The 20,931-nt window shown below is 43.6% G+C and overlaps 1 protein-coding gene and 1 pseudogene across 3 annotated transcripts in view; one reads left to right on the top strand and one right to left on the bottom strand.

The window, feature by feature from the left end:
* The window catches only part of REEP1 (receptor accessory protein 1), a 118,713-nt gene that overhangs the window by 38,348 nt on the left and 59,434 nt on the right, over positions 1-20,931 (bottom strand). For all 3 annotated transcript variants that reach the window (XM_033125098.1, XM_033125099.1, XM_033125100.1), the window contains exons 2-3: positions 17,121-17,193; positions 2,795-2,871 (exon numbers count right to left, since the gene is read on the bottom strand). In XM_033125098.1, the coding sequence (XP_032980989.1) occupies positions 2,795-2,871; positions 17,121-17,193 (150 nt within the window). The remainder of the gene's footprint in view (positions 1-2,794; positions 2,872-17,120; positions 17,194-20,931) is intronic.
* On the top strand, positions 5,873-6,505 carry LOC117033126 (GTP-binding nuclear protein Ran-like; annotated as a pseudogene).

Here is a 20,931-nt window from a genome sequence, read left to right as displayed (position 1 = left end):
CCTACCTCTTCTAGGATCACATACAATTGCCCTTTTCGTCAAAATAGAAAGCTTTTAAAAAGTTAACTATGAAGAGGTCACTGCCCTAGGGGAGAGGTGGGAAGAGGAAAATGGGGATAGGGGAGGAGTGACGGACAATGTAAACGTGAGGGGCGCTCTTCAATCCTGGAAGTGAAGAAAAGCTGAAGGTGCTTCTAGGATGCCAGGGGGTCCATTTTAGGACAGCAGCTTTCCTTTCTGATTATAAAGAGAGCACAGAGCTGCTGAACTGGTGTCCATGTCCCTGGAAGAGACACAGACTTCTGTGTGTCTGGTAGGTCTGTCCTGTGCCCATTTCCAGCGCAGGAGGGAGGAGGGAAGAGGAGGATTGGCCCAGAAGGAGACTATGATTTGTAATACTGCAGGTTGGTAGAAAAAGAGAAAGCAAGCCGAGGGCGTGACCAGGCTGTGGGCTAAAGCAGGCAGGGAACATTCCCAAGGAACCCCTTCCCTAAAGAAATGGAGCTCAGGGTGCCAGGAGAGGGACAAGGAGCTCTCACTTCCCACCCAGGAACTGCCTGGATGGCTGCAGCTAAGAGGAATTAGATGAAGCCTTTATGTGGATCAGGAAGAGAGAGTGATTCTAACCAAACCTGGCACATGCTCCAAATACACCAATCTGTGGTCGGCAGAATTTTGGTCCAATGATCTTCTCATCCTGGTGTTACTCCCATAAATATGTTCTCTTAACATGGAGAAAGGGATTTTACAGCTGTGATTAAGATTATTTATCAGCTGACTTTAAGATAGGGAGATTGTATTGGATTACTGGGGTAGACCTAATCTAATCACATTATCCCTTAAAAGCAAAAGCAGAGATCTTCCTCTGGCTGGTAGTAGAAGACAGACATTCAAAGCATAAGGATTTGACATGCCACTGTTGGCTTGCAGATAAAGAGGTGGTGTGTGTCAAGGAAATGAGGGCCTCAGTCTTACAGCCACAAGGAACTGCCAACAACATGAATGAGCCTGGAAGGGTCTCTCTCAGAGCCAGGCCGGTCCATGCCCTGGCTTTGGTCTTGCGAGGTTCTGAGCAGAGGATTCAGTTGATTCTACCTGGACTTCTGACTCACAGAAACTGTGAAATGATAAATTTCCATTGTTTTAAGTTGCTAAATTTGGGGCAATTTGTTATAGCAGTAACAGAAAACTAATACACCTCCCCAAATCACAATCAAATCCACTCCATAAATGGTTGTTGAGCACTTATTAGGTATGAAACTCTGAAGTTTCAGGGCCATGGATAAGGACATAGGCCAGCTCCCAGGGAGGGGCACACTCATCATCAGAGAGGATTTCCCTTTAGCCAAAAGCAACAAGACTGAAATGTCGATGTTCCCAGGAAAATGCTCATAAGACTCACACTATTCCCCCTGATGTTCATGAGAAGGGACAGGAGGCCACCCAGCACCAGACTGAAGACACTGTTAAGAGGAAAAACTGGAGGACATGAGCTGGCCATGCTATTAAATCTACTACACAGTTTTCACTGGCCCCGGCCTATTACCCTCGTCTCCGTGGGACAGGCAGGGGCCTCCTCATGTAGGTCGGCATAAAATGGGATCTGACTCCTAGTGCCAGCCCTGGGGCCTGGGAGAGACAAAGGACGGCTCGGCAGAGTTTCTTCTCCACTCCTGGAGACTCAGCCCTGTCCTGAGTCAGTTGTTTATCTGGGCGCAGGGCAATGCAGATGGTACAAGCATATTAAGTGAGGTAATCTAGATTCCTTCCCTGTGGCCTGAGGCCACAATGCCTGAGACATCTGTTTCTCCCAGTGGAAAAGAAAGCGTGGGGAAAACTACATAATAAGGTCATTAGAGCCATTGACCCAAAACAGGATTCAGAGAAGTGGTGTTCAGGTCTGGTCTTTGGCCTAGGACAACTTGGATGGTAAGATCATACTGATCCTTTCTGGGTAAGGACTTCTTTCTCCAAAATGGAAAATTTTTTTTTTTAATGATATTTGATCATGGTAAAACATTCATAGCAAATATGAAACCAGCCCCACGATCTGAAGTTATAGAAATAACCTTGGTTAACTGATTGGTATTTTCCACACTACTTTTAGTATACATTCACATGTGCACAGACAACTCAGTCCCTTTAAACAGAAACACGATACTATGTATTATTCATAGCCTCTTGCACCTAAGGAGACACGATGTATCAATACATAAAACCAGCTGATGATTTTTACTTACTCCATTGCTGTAACAGCTTCACGGTTTATTAAAAAACATTACCCATAAAAAGGGGATTGATTAAATAAATTATGGTCCATTTATACCACAAAATTCTATATGGCCATTAAAAATAGATATATTTATGTTGATATGTATACACACACAATTTGTTTTTAAACTACAGTATATACAACTATAAACAGTAGTTATGATGAGAGAGAAAAGTGTAGAAGGGAAACTCAAGTTTTATTGCACACTTTTGTGTACTTTTTCTTTTTTTTAACATGAATATTTCTTTATCAACTCCATTAAATGAGGAATTGTGTTTCTCTTGTTCACCACTATATCATTATATCATAAGAACAAAACCTGTTTTTATAAGGTCATTCCATAAATATTTACTTGAAGAACAACTTCATAGACTAATTTAGTAAAAATATTCCAGTTAACATCCTTGCCCCTGCTTCTCTGTTCTGAATTAAAGTTTGAGACTGCTGTTAGACCTTTCCCACTTCTCCCCTGACACTAGGCAAAATCTCCCCTTGAAAAGTCCCAATTCTTGGAGTACTTACCAACAAAGAAAGATGTCAGTAAATGTCTCTGCTGTGGTGAAAAGTGCAAATATAATCCAGTACATCATCCATTTGACCTGTTGAACAAAAAAGCAACAAAGCTAGTAGAGAAGGTCAAGGATAAATGGTTGCCCGACATCAAGAAGAAAAGGCCCAGACGGTGTATCCTATATTTGTAATCCCTTCACCCTATCCTACCCCAGCTCGTCTAATTCCACTCTAGTTCCAAACTTTGGGGCTGGAGGCAAACAGGTTGTTTCTACAACTGACCCACGCTCAAGGTCAAAGTAGACCCTGGATGACCTTCAATAGCCTTCATGTGAGCCAGGGAGACCTGCAGACCAGGAGCGACTGAGGATTCAGTTGGGTCATTTTTCCAAGACTACTATCAGCTGAGTAAGCTCTCCAGGCCTTCACAAAGACACACTCTGTAATGAACTTTAACAAGACCAGACTATCTGGGATGGAATGGTGGTAATCCTCACTGGCCACCTAAGCATCCTTTCCTATGGGAAAACCCCACAGTCTCTTGCAGAAACTAGATCTTTTTTTAAAAAAAATCTCTCCTACATGACCATTCATTTCCATTTCCACTGCTTCTTCCCTCCAGTTGAGGCCTTGGTCCCCTCTCTCCTGAACCATTGCTAGAGTCTCCTAACTGCTTCCCTTGTCTCTTGGCTTTCCCCTCACCAACCCATCCTACAAACCATCCCCATACTGATCTTCCAAAAGCATGAACTCATCAGAGTACTCTTTGATTTAAAATCTTCCAGCCTGCAAAAGAAAGTCCAAATTCCTTAGTCTTCTCCTTCTGGCTTCTGGTAATGGATGAGTACCATGTTTCTCTGAAAATAAGACCCGGTCTTATACTATATTTCCCCCAAAATAAGACCATGTCTTATAATAATTTTTGCTCCAAAAGATTCATTAGGGCATATTTTCAGGGGATGTCTTATTTTTTCATGTACAACAATCTGCATTTATTCAAATACAATCATGTCATCTTCTTCTGGAACATTGTCATAACGTACTAAATGCATCCGCCTGGCTAATGATCTTAACAGGGGCTTATTTTTGGGGAAACATGGCAGTTTATATTGGACTAGCCCTCCTAATAATAATAATAAATCCTGAATAAAATATTAAAAGAAAAACTGTTTGAAGGCACTAGAAAGCTATCAAAAGCTGGCAGAAAATGAAAGAGATTCAACTCTTGAAATAAGGAAACCACACCAGGATAGATCCATGTTGATGCGGCTGGGACACTCCCCAGCCTGCAAATCATGGGTCAGACAGAACTCAAGAAAAAACTCACAGTCTTATTTTTCTGAGGAATTAGAGAATGGAGTTTGAGACTACTGGAGAGATGCTGAATATTGAGAGGGGAAAATCGCAGAAAGATGGAAGTCATTAAGGGGGCAAGCCCCAAAATCTGTAGTCACACAGCAGCCTAGCCAACTGTCCCCCCATGTCTTTCCTTAAGGAAAGAAGAGTCTGTAAGACTGTGCCTTTCTGGGACTCTGTTCCATCCTTGTGTTTACACCTTATGTCTCTCTGTCTGGTCCCCAAAAGATGGTTTGCAGCCAAAGACGAGTAAGATATCTCACAGGAGATACAACCTAAGCCAGGCGGAACTGAGTGGGGACCCCTAATGAGCTGCCTTAGAGAACTATGGAAAGGGGCCTTGCCTTCCCTTCCCCCTGCCTGGAAAAGTCTGTTGCCGGCTCTGGCTTTTCCCTTGCACCTGTTTGTGAGAGAAATCATGAAGACAATAAAGATCACTTATCTCAACAGAGCTGTTACAATATGAGAGACTTGACCCTGAAAAGGTACATACCTTAGGTAAGACATCATGGGACCTTGTGCTTCGGCTGTTTAGAGACAAAGGGTGATTGGAATAAACATTTTTCTGCTATGATGTATGAGTCTCACAGACCGTGTAAGAAACAGTGTTACTTTCTTATATTCATATACCTATCAATAAAAACCTTCAGTCAGCCTTATTCTGGGCTCCAGTCCTCTGAGACTGAGAGACCCCTGGCCTTCTGAGAGATTTAACTACATTAAGTCTCTGTTTGTTTCTTTCTTAAAAGCTTAACCCAAACCGCCCCTTCTCGCACCCTTACTGCCCTTGTTGCGCTGGACGCGACAGAAATCCATATATAAATTCCCTTCAAATACTTGGCTGACTCCTGAATTGCAAAGAATCAGATAATACTCCAAGGTGGCTGAGAAAAGAAAAAGGCTGGGAAGCTGAAAAAGTTGAACAGAGATTCAGTTTCTTCCCACAATAGGAAAAAAACAGAGTTTGGAGTTCAAGTCCTGTCAAGTTAGAGGAGCTTGGTAAACATTTAGAAATTTCCACTGAAACATCTAACGTCCACGCCTTGGGAATAAAAATCATATCTCAGGACTAAGAGGTTAGTTCTAGGACTAAGGGCAAAACAGAAGTATTCCTGCCCTAACAAAATGTAAAACCTATCTCCCACAAGGTCAAGATGATCTGCAGAATTTAACAACCTGCTGGAACAAAGTTTAACATTCTTTACAAGAAGACAACAAAAATCCAGAGTTTCTATGATGTATAACACATAAATTCCAGTAACCAATAAAAAAGTACACAAATGAAGGAACAAGAAAATATAATCCATGGTCAAGAGAAAAACTGGTTAATAGAAGTAGACCCATAGATGACCTAGATGTTAAAATCAGCACACACGGACTTCGAAAAGTATAATCTGTGTTGAGACAACTGGATATCCATGTGAAAGAATAAAGTTGGCCTTATACCTACACCCTAAACAAAAATTTACTCAAAATAAATCAGAAACCTAAATGTAAGAACTCTTACAAGAAAATATAGAAGTGACTTTTTGTGACCTTGGATTAAGCAATGGTTTCTTAGATATGACACCAAAAGCACAAGCAACAGAAGATAAAAAGATAAATTAGACTTTGTCGAAATTTAAAACTTTTGTACTTCAAAAGACACCATCAAGAATGTGAAAAGATGGCTTCCACCATCTTTCCAGCTCTCAGTCAGACAGGCCCAGAGACACATCTGGAAGTAACATCATGATGGCTGCTTTAGGAGAACCCCAAGTTCAGTTCCAACTTGTATTGGTTGGTGATGGTGGGACTGGAAAAACTACACCTGTGAAACATCATCTGACTGGTAAGTTTAAGAAGTATGTAGCTACCTTGGGTGCTGAGGTCCAAATCCTTGTGTTTTATACTAACAGAGGACCTGTTAAGTTCAATGTGTGGAATACAGTTGGTCAGGAGAAATTTGGTGGGCTGAGTGTGCCATTATAATGTTTGATGTAACTTCAAGAATTACTTACAAGAATGTGCCTAACTGGCATAGAGATCTGATACGAGTATGTGAAAACACCCCCATCATGTTGCGTGGCAACAAAGTGGATAGATAGTAAGAAAAGAAAGTTAAGGCAAAATCAATTGTCTTCCACTGAAAGAAGAATCTTCAGCACTATGAACCTGCAGTACTATGCCAAAACTAACTACAACTTTGAAAAGCCCTTCCTCTGGCTTGCTAGAAAACTCATTGGTGACCCTAACGTAGAGTTTGTTGCCATGCCTGCTCTCGCCCCACCACAGCTTGTCATGGACGCAGCTTTGGCAGCACAGTATGAGCATGACCTAGAGGTTGCTCAGACAATTGCTCTCCCAAATGAGGATGATGACCTGTGAGAAAGTGAAGCTGGAGCCCAGCGTCAGAAGTCTACTTTTATAGGCAACTGTCCAGTGATGTCAGTGGTGCAGCGTGTTTGTCACTTTATTATATAGCAGAACATGTGCTTAATCTTTAGGATACTGAAGAAGATGAAAGGGCTTTGGAGTGAAATGTGGCAGTTAAAAAAAATACCTTCATTTTTTGAACCTGCACACTTAGCTGTTTTGGAACACAACTCTTTCCTCGTTGAGTTTCAAATATAAAACTGCTATAGTCACATCAGAATATTCAGTGGTGAAATCTTGTTTGTTACCATCATTCCCATTCCTTTTTGTTTAGAATTAGAATAAAGTTGTGTTCCAAATATCTAAACAAGTGAATTTATCCCTTGTTTAATAGCATTTTAAAACCATTAGTAAGAAAAATTGTGCTGTTACTATTTAGATTACCTTTACTATTAGGTTTATTAGGTTAAATTCTTCCTGTGTCTTTATTTTTTGTACATTTGAATCATTTCACACAGGTGAGATGACAGAGGTCAATAGTATTTTATTTAGTAAGTTGTTAAGAACTATAAATATTATCAATGCAGTTAGGCTAAAATAACATCTACTCCACCTGCCTTTTGGCTAGGTGGTATCAACCAAGGGGAAGAGCTTGTTCAAGGTTTATGCGACCTGTCAGAATAAAAATGGCTTGTGTTTTAGACATTTCAAATACATATTTTAAGAATTATAGTTGCTTTTATTTTATGGCAAAAGTAACGTGTGCTAATACAGAGCTTTTCAAAGTTGAATGGATGAAACCATATAAATGATAGCAGAAGCTTGCAGGAAGTCTCATCTTTTAAAAATGAATATAAATTATGCATTTATTTGCTTTTTGTTTTAATGTTACATATTTAATGTAAAGTTGACATTCTAGGAAGATATTCCATATTTACCTACTGCTTTCAAGCACTCCCAAGCTTTTTCTTTTTCCCCTTCCCCCCTCCTCCCTCTCTCAGACTGTTAAAATCTGGTTCTGAATTCCCCCCAACCCTCTTCTGACTCCGGTTGGAGCCTTTGTTCTCATGCTGGTTGTGGAGTACGCAGCCCATGTTGGTGTTATGAGTAGTGCACTCTACTTGGTTGTGCCAGTGGACCACCAGCCACTGGCCTGCCATTCACAGCAGTTCACAGCCACCGGCCTGCCGCTCACAGCAGTACACAGCAGCTCACAGCAGCTCAGGGCAGCTCAGGGAAGCTCACCGCGACTCACACTGGCTGCCGGCCACTCGGAGTTGAACCAGCGACCTCGGTGTTAGGAGCACAGCGCTTCAACCACCTGAGCCACTCGGCCGCCCCCCAAGCTTTAAAGATACCAAAAATTAAGGATTTAATTTAGATGTACCATAGCTTTAATGATTTTTTTTTCTGAATAATTTTTGTGGGCAGTGTAAGGACATAGACAAAATAACCAGAAATATTACAAAAGAAAAGTAGATCTCAGAATGCTTTTTAATAATCTGAAACAGACTGAAAAACTTTTATTAGGTTAACCATTTATCTTTTGAACAGTTTCCACATTTAAAAATGAATTGGGTCTCTGTCTTGCCTTGATCCCAATGACACTATATGTAGCAATTAGAAGTCTTAAAAATAAGAGTGATTTTGCTCAAATAAGTACTGCAGTACTTTATATGTCCAATTTTCCTTAAATGATTATTATTATTTTTTTTATCTAAAAGGAAGGTAGGAAAGGATCACTTAAATATATGGAAAAAAGATACAAAGGGTAGAACTCAATAAATTTCAATTTACTAAGATTGAATAAACTGGTATCAGTAGATTCACTTACATATTTGAACTGCTGCATATGCTATGCTATATTCAATTCAGAACCAGATTTTAACAGTCTGAGATGTGAAAAGTTCCCATAATCAGGATGAAACTTTTCATTCATGTAATTTAATATAAGGGATATGTGTGGTTTATAACCATATGTAGAATGCAAGCATGACAGATATTCTGAACCTTAAATGTAACAGTTAAATTTTGGAAGCTGCTTGTTTGATATGTAGTGGGAGATAATTTACAAGTCATTAAAAAAAATGTTGCTGTAAAAAAATATATTTTTTCTACATTGGGAAAAAAGAATGTGAAAGACAACACACAAAAAGGGAGCAAATATTTGCAAATCAGTATCTGATAAGGTACTTGTATCCAAATATATAAAGAACTCTTACAACTCAACAATAAAAAGACAAATAACCCAATTAAAAATATGGAAAGGGCCCATATCTATTAAAGAAATTGAGTCAATAATTAATAAAGCCAACACCCATTTATGATAAAAACTCTTAGTAAAGTAGGAAAGGGGGAAAACTTGATAAAGAACATCTACAAAAACCCTACAGTTAATATATTTAATGGTGAGAAACTAGATGGTTTCCGCCTAAGATCAGGAACAATGCAAAGATGTCTCTTCTTATCACTCCTATCCAATATCATACTGGAAGTCCTAGCTAATGCAAAAACGTAAGAAATGAAATAACAGGTATACAGAATGAGATGAAACAAATACAACTGTCTGTTTGCAGATAGTATGACTGTCTATGTAAAAAAAAAATAAAATTGACTCCAAATTTCTGGAACTAATAAGCAATGATAGCAAGGTTGCAGGATACAAGGTTAATATATAAAAGTCAATTGCTTTCCTATATACCAAAAATGAAAAACTGGAACTTTAAATTAAAAAAACAACACCATTTACATTAGCACCCCCAAATGAATTACTCAGGAATATATCTAATAATAAAATATATATACATATATCTAATAGGTAAAAGATCTATATAAGAAAAACTATAAAATTCTGATGAAAGAAATCAAATATCTATATAAATGGAGAGATATTTCATGTTCATGGATAGGAAGACTCAATACTGTCAAGAAGTCAGCTCTTCCCAACTTGATCTATAGATTCAATGGAATCCAAATCAAAATGCCAGCAAATTCTTTTCTCCATCCCTTCTGCATTTCCTAACTTCAGACCACCAACATCTCCTGTCCAGAACAGAACTATAGCCTTTTGCTCACTCTCTATACCTCTGCCCCCTTCCCAATCTGTCCTCCATATTCCAGTCAGAATGATCTTTGAAGATAGGTCCAACATAAATAAGAGGGTAGAAGTGATAACATTTGCTGATTGGTTGTTTCTGTTAAGTGAGGAATGCAGAGTCTTACCCAGGGAGAGTTAGAAGACAATGACTAAAACAAAGCCATGGGGAGGAATTGATGTGCCTGAGAAGTAGCCAGAAAGTCAAGAGGGAATCCAGGACAGTTGTGATGTTGGGGAAGTGTTGAAGTTGGGGGATGGGGTGATATGGAGCCACTCACACCAGCAATATAGTAAAGAAAGAGGCAATTCAGGGAGAAGAGCTCAATGAAGCTGAAGCCAGTCTGAGGGTCCAAGAAGAACACTCAACAGGCCTGTGGAAAGGCAAGACCAAATCTCAGGAGGGAGACTGGGGTTATGGTCAAAGATAAAGGAGGTATGGCAGAGAAGGGGCTTGAAGTGTTAGCCTAAAGAAGTTTCCATCATGCACTCTTTCACTTTAAAATAATTGTATGCAGAAAGAACAGTCTGAGAATGACTCACTGAGCCTAAAAAGGAATACTGGTGGCCCATAGGGATGGAAACCATAAATAAATTACCAGAAAACGTTTTCCCCCATCATACCACAGAGAAATCAAATGATGGTTATTTTTTTTCAAGATTTGAAATAGAACTTGCCAGGTTCAAGGGATTCTATCCAAAACTCCCTGCAAGACGAGGGGGAGCCTGGATGGGCCAGCATCCAGAACACAGAGAGGGAGCAATGGCCACTTTGAGCAGTAACGACCAGGAGCAACTCTGGAATGGATAGTTGACAGGAGGACTAGGGAGTCCCTCTGGACAATCGGGCAGGATCCAGGAATGAGGAGACGGGAGAGAAGCTGGGATCCGAGGTCATAGCAAGAGGGTGGGAAGCAGAGCCTGGAGACCTTCCTTGAGCCACAGAGATGGGTGGAGGCACCATGGCTCATAGCACTATGCCCCCAGGGCTCCTGGCAGCCTGCAAGAGGCCTCCCCCATGGGCTGGAGAGGTGGCAGGCTTAGCCACCTCTTTAGTGTCACCTCTCGATGTTCCCCTACACCAGTCACACTATTTCTCAAGCAGTTCATATTCCCTCTCATATCTGGGCCCTGCTTCAGCCTCTTGGGGAATTCCCTATGTCAAATGACTGAGAAAGCAACAATTTGAGCCTGGTTTACAGATGACTGCACCATCTGCTGGCAGGAGCTCACAGGGGACAGCTGTCTAGTCCGGCGTGGCCCTGAGAGAATGAGGAAGTGAAATTCCCCTGCAGGCAGAACTTTGAGCAGTGCACTTAGCCTGGAAGGAGAAATGTCCTGAGGCATTTACACTGTCACCAGGTATATTAACTATGTGTAGGGACCTGGCCCACACGCAGATGAGCTGGCAGGCAGTCAAGGTCTCCCGATTCCCTGGGAACACTGCTTATCAGACAGTCTGTTCTGTACGCTGACATCAGTCAAGGTCTCCCGCCTTCTTGGGACACTGTGTGTATGACAGCGGGCCTGCAGGGCTTGCAAGATGATTTCTCCCACGCAACACTCTTTGTTTTGCTGGACCTATATAACCTTGCTTCTTCTCCGCCTGCGTGTGGATCACTACCCCTCCGGCCAGCCGCCATCAAGACTCTCCCTGGTCTGTAAGTCTTGATAAACCTGTCTCCCACTCAGCCACCTAGTGTGCTCTTTGGGCTTGTGGCTTCTCAGGCACATATCCTGGAACAACTCAAACTCAGTCCGAACACTGTAGTTTCTTATTTTCTGTATTCTTGGTGCTCTGCATCTGAGGCCTTGCCGGCTGGAGAGAAACTGCCCCTTCCTAGGACTAGCCAATTCTTAGAAATAGCAGAAGACTTACCCCAGAGCATACCTTTCATATGCAAACTAACCAATCCAGAGTCCATACTCCAAACTACCTCCTTATGAAGCTCTTACAGGTTGAGCCAATATTCCGGAGCCCTACTAAGCCCAGGACCAGGTACCAGATAACTAGGGGCAGCCCCCACACCCTAGAGCCTGCTGAAATTATTCAGACTACCCAATCCTAAACTTGAGTACTCTGCCTTACTTTGATTTCCCTGCAAAAACCACAACAGGGTTGGATGTCCATCTATTCCCCTCCCTCTCCCTGACTCCTGACCAATCCTGATGTTCCTCCATGTGGTCCTGTGTGGTATGCTGTGCCGCCTACTTCTAGGGAGCTGTGAGTAAAAACATCTTCCTTCATGACAGTCATTTCTGTATCTGCATGCCTTACCATACCTGATTAAAACAAATCCCAGGGAAGGATTTGGCGAGATGCTGAGGTACTTGGAAGGACGACTGCGGGGCTGGTGTGGAGGCATGATCATGTTTTGGAATGATGCTAATGGACCCACAGAAGGCAGGTATTTGTGGCTGTGCTTGACCAGCACCGTCGGAATCATCTAGCAGGTTGTTAGAAATGCAAAATCCCAGATCCCACCCGAGACCTAGTGGGTCAGAATCCACAGTTCTGCATTTTAATGAAATCCCTTGTTCACTCACATGCATGTTAAAGTTTGAGAATCATTGGTCTAATTGACTCACATCATCATTTCTGCTTCTCAACCCCAAACTTCTGAATTCTGCATTTTAATAATTTCAGTACCTGGGGGATGGATGCTTCCACCAGGGATACAGATGGCTCCAACGAAGTGGAAGACACTGTCACCTTTGTAGCCATTTTATGCCACTAGGAAATAGATAATAAAGGGACTTACGGGCTTTGATGGGGTGACTGACTTTGATTATCCAGGGGAGCCAGGTTGCTGCCATACAATGTAGTGGGAAGGAGGGTGGACAGAAGTTAATGATCCTAGCTAGGGGCACTGTCTCATCCAGAGGTAAATGTCAGTGGATCACTACTACAACTCTCCACAGGCAGGCTTACTAAGGTCTCAGGTTGCTCAGGAATGAAGATTTAGGCCACACCCTTGGATAAGGAACTCCACTATTTTGAGCTACTTTACAGCTTTGTAAGTTATAGGAAACTGATTGTAGTACAAATGATTTTTCTCCATAGAGTTGCAAATGAATTTTGTCCAATTGAGTTACAACTAATCTCCCACCCTCCCAAGAAATCAGTCGAGTATCTATTAACAAATTCATTTCATCACTCCTGACGCTTATGTGTCTGCCCTTAACTATCATTTAGCACCTTACTAATTCCCTCATTAATTGAGTTAAGTAAAATTTTTGATACATGTTAATTTTATATTTGTATGAGTCATGATTTCACCCTTATAAAAAATTATCTTTTAACAAAAGATATAAATACTAATTATGACTTCATGACCACTTGCATAACTAAGTACTACAGCTTCTATCAATATTTCTTCACTTCTTTGTCATGTATAGATTTAAATATTTCAACTAATTTTATTTATTCTCCTCCACCTAATATAGTATATGGGGTGTGTCAATGATGGTTCACTTAATAATTTAATTTTTAGAATGCTGAATATTAAGGTTAGATCCTGCCAGAGTCAAAGAGAGATAGTGGACCTGGAGCTGACAGCTGAAGAAATTTAGATTTGGTAAGTAAATGGGTTATATAGAATTCTTGTTAGAAGGGTCCTTTAAAAGCCAAAATCTGGATAAAGGAGTGGATGTCAATGTTGGGCAGCCAAAGAAATGACTGTAAGGTACAGAGAGACACCCACACACATACACACAAAAGAAATGCATACATATTTTAAGGAAAAAAAAACTATTAAAATTATGCTGATGGTAACCACTTTGAACACCTCTTGTAATAGCAGAAGTCGAATACGACTTGAATTCATCTTTTGTTATCAGTATACACTGTCTGACAATTAAACTCGTCCTAGAAAAAGTGCTACCTACCTCACTGCTGAATATCACTACAGTCCCCTTCGAAGTACTCCTTCTGTGAAGCTATGCACTGATGCCAGCACCTAGTCCACCCTTCAAAGAAATTTTGGAACTTCTGGAATGGCCATCAGAGCTGTCGTTGTATTACCCTTTATGTCCTGAATGTCATCAAAATGTCTTCCTTTCAATATTTCCTTTATCTTCAGGAAAAGAAAGAAGTCATTGGGGGCCAGATCAGGTGAGTAGGGAGGGTGTTCCAACACAGTTATTTGTTTACTGGCTAAAAACTCCCTCACAGACAGTGCCGTGTGAGCTGGTGCATTGTTGTGATGCAAGAGCCATGAATTGTTGGCAAAAAGTTCAGGTGGTCTAAAAACTTTTTCACGCAGCCTTTTCAGCACTTCCAAATAGTAAACTTGGTTACTTGTTTGTCCAGTTGGTACAAATTCATAACGAATAATCCTCTGATATCAAAATAGGTTAGCAACAATGTTGCAACAAGTTCGTGAACTTAATTGTCACACCTCGTATATTGAGTATTACAATTTTGATACAGTTTTCCTTTCTTAAAATCTGTATACATTTTTTTGGCACCCTCTGTATGTGTGTATGTATATGTGTGTGTGTATATATATATTGCCAGCATCCAAAGCCTTCAAATTTGAAGGCTATCTCCCAGCATGAGGGTCTTTGACGGAGGCAAGGCCTATTGTCTAGGCTTGGAAAAATCAAATGCCCCTATCCAGGATTTTGAATCTCTGGGGCATGTCCCAAAGGCACAGGCAGCTGGCAGCCAGTGTCCATGGTGGTGACATTCACAGCAGCTTCCTAACCAGACACTTCCTGTGCTATGAGTTTGGCTGTCACCCAGCGTTCTTTGATCCTCCCCATTTTCTAAGTATCTTTCCCCAGCCTTCTAGTTAGTTCTACAAATTCCCATCAGTTTCTTTCTGTTTAAGTTTTTGTCCAAAGACCTTAACTAGTGCAGTAAGTTTGGGAAGACTTAAGAAGCTATGAATGTTGAGAGCAGTGTTTGTCAAAAGTCCGATTTTTATTCAGGCAGTCTGGGTAGGGCTTGAGATTCATTTCTAACAAACTCCCAGGTGATGCTGGTAATTCCAGTCCACAGACCACACTTTGGGTACTGAGACCGAGAGCACTCAATGCTTGTAGAGAAGAAGCTGGAAAATAGGAAGGAGACAAGATAAAGGGTGTTCAACACTGTATAACGGAGTTTGGACTCTATCAAGCAGCCATTAAAGGATCCTGAGGAAGTGAAATGAATAGAGTCCCACTTTTTAAAAGGCTTCACATGTTATGTAAACGAGAGAGTGTGAGATGAGGGACAGGAGGCAGGAGAACCGGTTAGGAAGCGCGGAAGGCAGAAGAATCGTGTTCCCTCCCCCATCAGTGACCTCAACCTAGTCTCCAGAACCTGTGAATATGTTACCTGTATGGCAAACGGGATTTTGCAGAATTATTAAATCAAGAACTTTCAGATGGGAAGATCATCCTGGATTATCCAGGTTTTCCCAATGTAATCATATGAATACTTAGAAGCGGAGACCCTTTCCCAGCTGTGGTCAGAGGGAGATTTGACTACAGAAGAATGGTCAGGGATGCAATGTTGTTGACTCTGAAAGATGGAGAAAGAGGCTTGAGCCAAGGAATGCAGGTGGCCTCCAGGAACTGAAAAGGGCAAGGGAATGATTCTCTCCTAGAGCCTTGTGCTGTTTTAAGCCACTGAGTTCATGTTACAGTGGCAATAAAAAAAAAAAAATACAGGAGGCTACTGCAATATTCCAGGAAAGAAACGATGAAAACCTCACTTAAGAGAGTGGCAGCAGAAAAGGAGAGACCTGGTTTGAAAGATTATTAAGGGGATAGAGATAAAGGGACATAGTCACCAACCAGGTGTGTGTATGGGGTTGGGTGGTGAGAAAGAGGCAGAAGTAGAAGGAAATTCCCAGGTTTATCGCTTGGACAGATGGGTCTATGATGAAAAGGAGGGAAAGAAGTGAGCGTGTGAGTGTGAGCGCTCCAGTCTCCCCTAATACGATTCAGTTCCGTTCTTTCAAAAATTCCATTTTTACCAAGAAACCTTCTAATCTTGACTCTCAAGCTTTCCTCACTGAGAAAAGCATGTGTTCACCAGCCAACACAAACAGCTGGTCTGCTTGTCAGTTATATTTTCACTCTAAATTAATGGATTGCCATTCTAGTCATAAACCAGGCTCCTATGAGTTTAGTCAGAGCAAAACAATTTACCACGGTTTGCTCTCTCCCAGATGAGCTGACAGAATTGAAGTTTCTGCCCCTGCAAAGCAGAGGATCAGACCTTGAACCGTGATGTCCTCAGTTTTGCCTCTTTACCAGGCCCAGCTTCCCTGTGCCGAAGGCTGGAAGGTGTCAGAAGGGAGACCTGGAAGAGGCTGCCCACTGCTTACCCCCTGCACCAAGTCAACTGAGAATCAGGAGGTTTTATGCTTGCAACTTGACAGATATTTATAGTTCACACTCTGGGGTTCCCAGTCACCGGAGAGAACCCACCTGTCTGTATCCCCTGCTTAAGGAGCAAGTGCAAGCCAGGGCAAGGAGTGCTGGGAAATGGAGAACTGGGGGTGGGGGTGGGGGGCGGGGCGAGCTCTGGTTGCAGTTCATCTGGGGGTGGCTGCTTTCACCATAAAGACATCCTGGGGAATCTGAGAAAGAATATAATGACTTTCCAAAACTACTTTGATTTCTTTCCCTGTACCAAACTTGCCAAGTGACACCTTCTGAGTAAAAAAGGGAGAGCAAAGACCTTTTGTGCCTCACAACACTGGGAGTCAGGATTGTTCATATCCACTCCACTGCTCAGGTGAAGGAACTGAGGCTCTTGGAAGCTAAGCTTCTTGCCCAGCATTGCATGAGTCAAATGTCAGAGCCAGGATTTGACTTCAGGCTCTTGATGACAAAATCCACTCCTTTTGTACTTTGACCTGCGTTTCTCTCCTTCCCTCATAATCCACTCCTGCAGGTCTTTGTTAATCAGGGGTGACGTGATGGTTCTGCCTAGAGGTGCCCATCACATCTAGGGCTGGGACCGCAGCTCCCAAATCACCAAACAATAATACATCCTCCAAAGCAGTAAGTGCTATGGAGCCCCTTCCCTGGTGCTCAGCCCTCTCCCAGGGGCTGTGGGGAAACAGTTATAGGATTATGAAAAGCTCCTGCCCTCTAAAAGCTTATAGAGCAACAGGGCTTAAATCCTGGGGTATATGAATCACAGAATTGGAATGGGGAGCAACGAGAGCCAGACGCTTCACCAGGTCTGCTGCAGTCTAGGACCCGTGTTCCTGCCCCCGACGCCTGTCTCCCAGCTACGCGGTGTTTTCCAGACAAGGAAACCGAGGCTCAGAGAGGTGACGTCACTTGTGCAAGGCCATATAGAGGCAGGTGGCAGACTGGGGGGGCCTCTATTCCAGGGGCCATTTCCTTACATCTGCATCCTAGTTCTAAAGAGGACGTATAGACAGGGGAGAGCATTCCTGGGTCACAACTGACAAGTGTCAGGAGAAAAAGAGTAACCGGCTGCCTGTGCCCACATCAAAGAGAGCACCCCCCTTCTCCCACCAGTTCTCATCCAGTGCTCCCGACCCAAAAAGCGCTACTTACATATTCTTTAATGTCCTTCGATTTCACAGCCTTGTATGAATAATATGCAGGATAAAGAGTGCCAAATATAAGCCTGGAGGGAAGAGAGACAGAAAAAAAATAAGAAATGTGATTTTCATTCATCCGATGGAGACAGGTTAGTTGGCATGTCGTTCGGCAGACAGGAAGGTCCCTGGTGGAATAAGAAAAAGGCAGCCGTATCCTGAAACTCCAGGTTCTGGAATGGCTCTGTCACTCCAGGACAAAGATATGAGGATGCGCCTTGAGGTTAATAAATTATCTCATAAATCCCTTTTGGCCGGACAAAGGAGCAGATCTGAGGGATGGGTTCGTTAATCCCTTTGGGGTGGGCAAACAGCACAAACCTGATAGATGGATTCCATTAGACGGCTCCAGCTCCCTTCCCCAAACAGGCAAGAGAAGGTATAAAAGTAAGAGCTTTTGCCTCAGTCACAGGGCACCCCCCTTCGGGGTCCCCATCCTCCTTGGGAGCTCTGACTCTTTGCTTTCAATAAACTATCCTCTTTTTAAAACTCTTTGCCTCTCCTGGGTCCATGTTTCCATTCTTCGTGTTTCCATTCTTCGGTCTCATAAGACACAATCCCGGCACTCACTCACTCCAAAGTCCCCTACATCATTTGGGGACTCACAGAGAAATATTCCTACATCACTATTTGATGGGAAAAGTCTGTCTTCAATGCCAGGAACAGTTCTCCAAGCTATAAAACATGCTGCTGTGGGGCCTGATTTATTTTTCTGAATGCCCTGAAGGGTTTCTGCTCTGAGATTCGCTTAGGAACCTCCTGTTACAGCTCCACACCCACCTTCCTTCAATCTGTAGTCTGGCAACATGGAAGGGTGATTTGGGGTCATAGAAGCCAAAAATGGGGAGGAAGTGGGAAGCCAAGCTGCAGCCAAGATCCCTGAAATTAAAGGTCAAACCTTTCCTCTCCTGCTTCTCAGCCCCCTCCGAGGCTCTATAAAGCTGGCCCAAACACTGGGCTTCGTTAACCATTAAAACCTTTTCACTGAAAGTTCCTCAAATTTCACTGCTCTCATACTTGATTTCATCGTCCTGCAGCCAGAATCAGCTTTTTGACTGTAAATCCATTCAAGCCAACCCCTCCTCCTGCCACACACATCCCCACTCTGCATTAACCTGCTTCTCACTGCTCTCAAGATGAAGCAGCAAAAATAAGAGCAGCGTGACCGGGCATCAGCTCTCACAGACCCACATCCAGGGCTGCAGCAGGCCATTAAATGTCCTGATTCTCAGCCCTGCCTCTGAGGATCTGAATGGCATAACTACATCTGACCTCATTCTCTCTAACTTGCACCATCCCCCACCAAGCTTGTCTCTTTCTGGAATGTTCCCCCTCCCTTCTTTGTCTAGTTAATGCCTGTTCATCCATCAGATCCCAGCTCCCTGGGATTGGTGCAGGAAGCCTTCCCTGACCCGCCCCCCCAGGCCCACCCCCACTGCACTCTCACAGCCAATGTGCACATTATCAGGGTGCTCTTTTACTATTGTTTGGGTGATATTTGATTGACAGGATATCCCCATTGAACTGTAAGTGCCTTTGGGGCACAGAATGGATCTGTTCTGTTCAACAATGTATTACCAGCACCTACCACATAGTAGGCTCGTAACGGATATTTTTAAATGTATGAATTGACAAAATGTTGGAGCTAGAAGGGTCTAATCCTTTCACCTGACAGATGAGGTCACCCCCAGGTGTCAACTCTGGTGCAAACTGATTGGGTCTAGGAGCTGTGTGGGCCCCCAGCTCCACAGGAGCCAACATCTCCTGTGACAACCCACAGACAGAGCTTCCAGGGTCCGTGCAAGGAAACCGCCCCCCACTCGGGAAGCCCAAAGTTCTGGCTCCCTCATCAGGTATTTAGAAGTTGTATAGAGAACTCACAGTCCAGGTGCAATTTACCAAGCAGTGGTCAGCTTTCCCACTGTGCTATGGCCAGATAACACCCTGACATTCTATATTCCACCGGTTTCCAGGGAAAACAGAAAGTTAACTGAACTGAGTCAGTTTCTGAAGCTGAAAGGGAAAGGACTTTGTAACCCCAACTCACAGGGCCTTGTACTGAGTGCTTCACAGGCATGACCGCAGGCCTCGGACAGCCTTGGCTAAGGGAGCTTCTTTCACAGGAGGGACACTTGTGCACGAAGCAGTTAGTCACTTGCTTGTCGAGGGTTCCACTACCATTAAGGAGGAAAAGGTCTGAAGACTGGCTGATGTCTGCTGGGGACCCAGCCAGGGCACCTCCTCCACGCCTGGCTGACTAACACTGTCCACTGGCTTGGAGAACAAAGCCATCCTCTGGGAAGGCGGGATTACATGTGGGGAGCGAGATAAGGCAGCAAAGGGGACAAAAGAGTGTCTGAAAGGAAGGGGGAAAAGTAGGAAAAGTAGGTGGGAGGGAAGAAATTGAAGAAAGAAAGAGAAGGGGAGAGTGCCAAAGGCACCAGGCAGGCGGAGGGGGACACAGCTGGGGAAGCCCCCAGGGTTGGGTCAGAGCCAGCTTGGTGAGGGAGGTCTCCCCAGCTGCCTCACCCTGCCCCCTCCCAAGCATTCTCAGATACCAGAGACAGGCTGCTTCCTCTGTGAGGCCTTTCCTGACCTCTTCACCCCGTACAGGCCACAACGCCCACCTTTCTTAGCCCTGTCCACACCGTTTGCAATGGTTCAGTCGGTGTCTACCCCTGCCACATTGTGTTTCACAAAGCCAAGGATAGTGTGTGTCTCATTCATAACTGCACCTCCTGAGCCTGGCCAGTGCTCGATGCGTACGAGGTGTTCACGGTGTAAAGTTGCAGAGAGTGGTAAAGCAAAGGCCAGAGCCATCCAGGGCACATTTGTGACCTTGGGACTGAGGTCTCAGCAGCAAGGGGGATGCCAGAGGGCAATGGCTGACTCAGGAAAGCGTCAGGCACATGGCCCCTGGCTCCTCCAGCACAGATGCCCTGGCTAGCCGCCCTAAGGCTGCGTGTGACCGGCAGAAGACAGACAGGTAGAAAGTCCATAGTAACGCAGAGGTCACTTGATTTGCTCTCTGTGAACTCCCAGAGCAGGAGCCCCCTGAGAGGTCACAGTGGCACCGGAAGGGGAGGCCTGCGCTCCACCTGCTGGTCTCCTGATGTGGAGGGGCCACCGGTCTCCCCCTACTTCACCCCCATTTCACAGCACAGGGACAGCAAGACAAATGTGCTTTTCAGTCCCCAAAAGCTCAATAACCCTGGCAGGTAAAGGACCACAGTTAGCATTTCACTGCGCAGGGAAGGGAGAAAGGGATTAAAATGGCAACTTCTTCTAAATCTATTTTGGAGAAAAGAAATAACAAATGAAGCAAGTCTAAGCCAAAAGGTACTGGGACTTATGTCCGCGCAGACCAAGGCCCTTTGCCACCGGCCCCACCACCTTCCTTCCCAGCCTCCCGGCCAGCTCCTCTCTCAGCGTCCAGATTGCACAGCCAGCAGCTGTCCCCCAGGAAGCCACGCTCACTCACAACGGGAACTTCTGCCTGCTTTTTCCTGCCTGAATCTCAGTGCGTGATCTTCCCACAACCCCACAACTTCTTTCCCCTGATAAAGCCCCACTAATCCTTTAAGATCAAGCTCAGAAAAGCCACTTCCGTGAGGCTTTGATCACTTACCCCCTCAGAATTTTCTTGACATTCTTTAGGTCTATTACAGCCCTTATGTAGTAATATTAATAAAACATTAAAAAAACGATATTAACACCACTAAGTATTCACTAATGCCAGGCACTGCTCTACAAATTGTACACATCCT

Source organism: Rhinolophus ferrumequinum, chromosome 13 (genome assembly GCF_004115265.2).
Source record: "Rhinolophus ferrumequinum isolate MPI-CBG mRhiFer1 chromosome 13, mRhiFer1_v1.p, whole genome shotgun sequence".
NCBI lineage: Eukaryota > Metazoa > Chordata > Mammalia > Chiroptera > Rhinolophidae > Rhinolophus > Rhinolophus ferrumequinum.
Note: the sequence above shows the minus strand (reverse complement) of the source record. Positions and strands in the feature narration are given on the sequence as shown.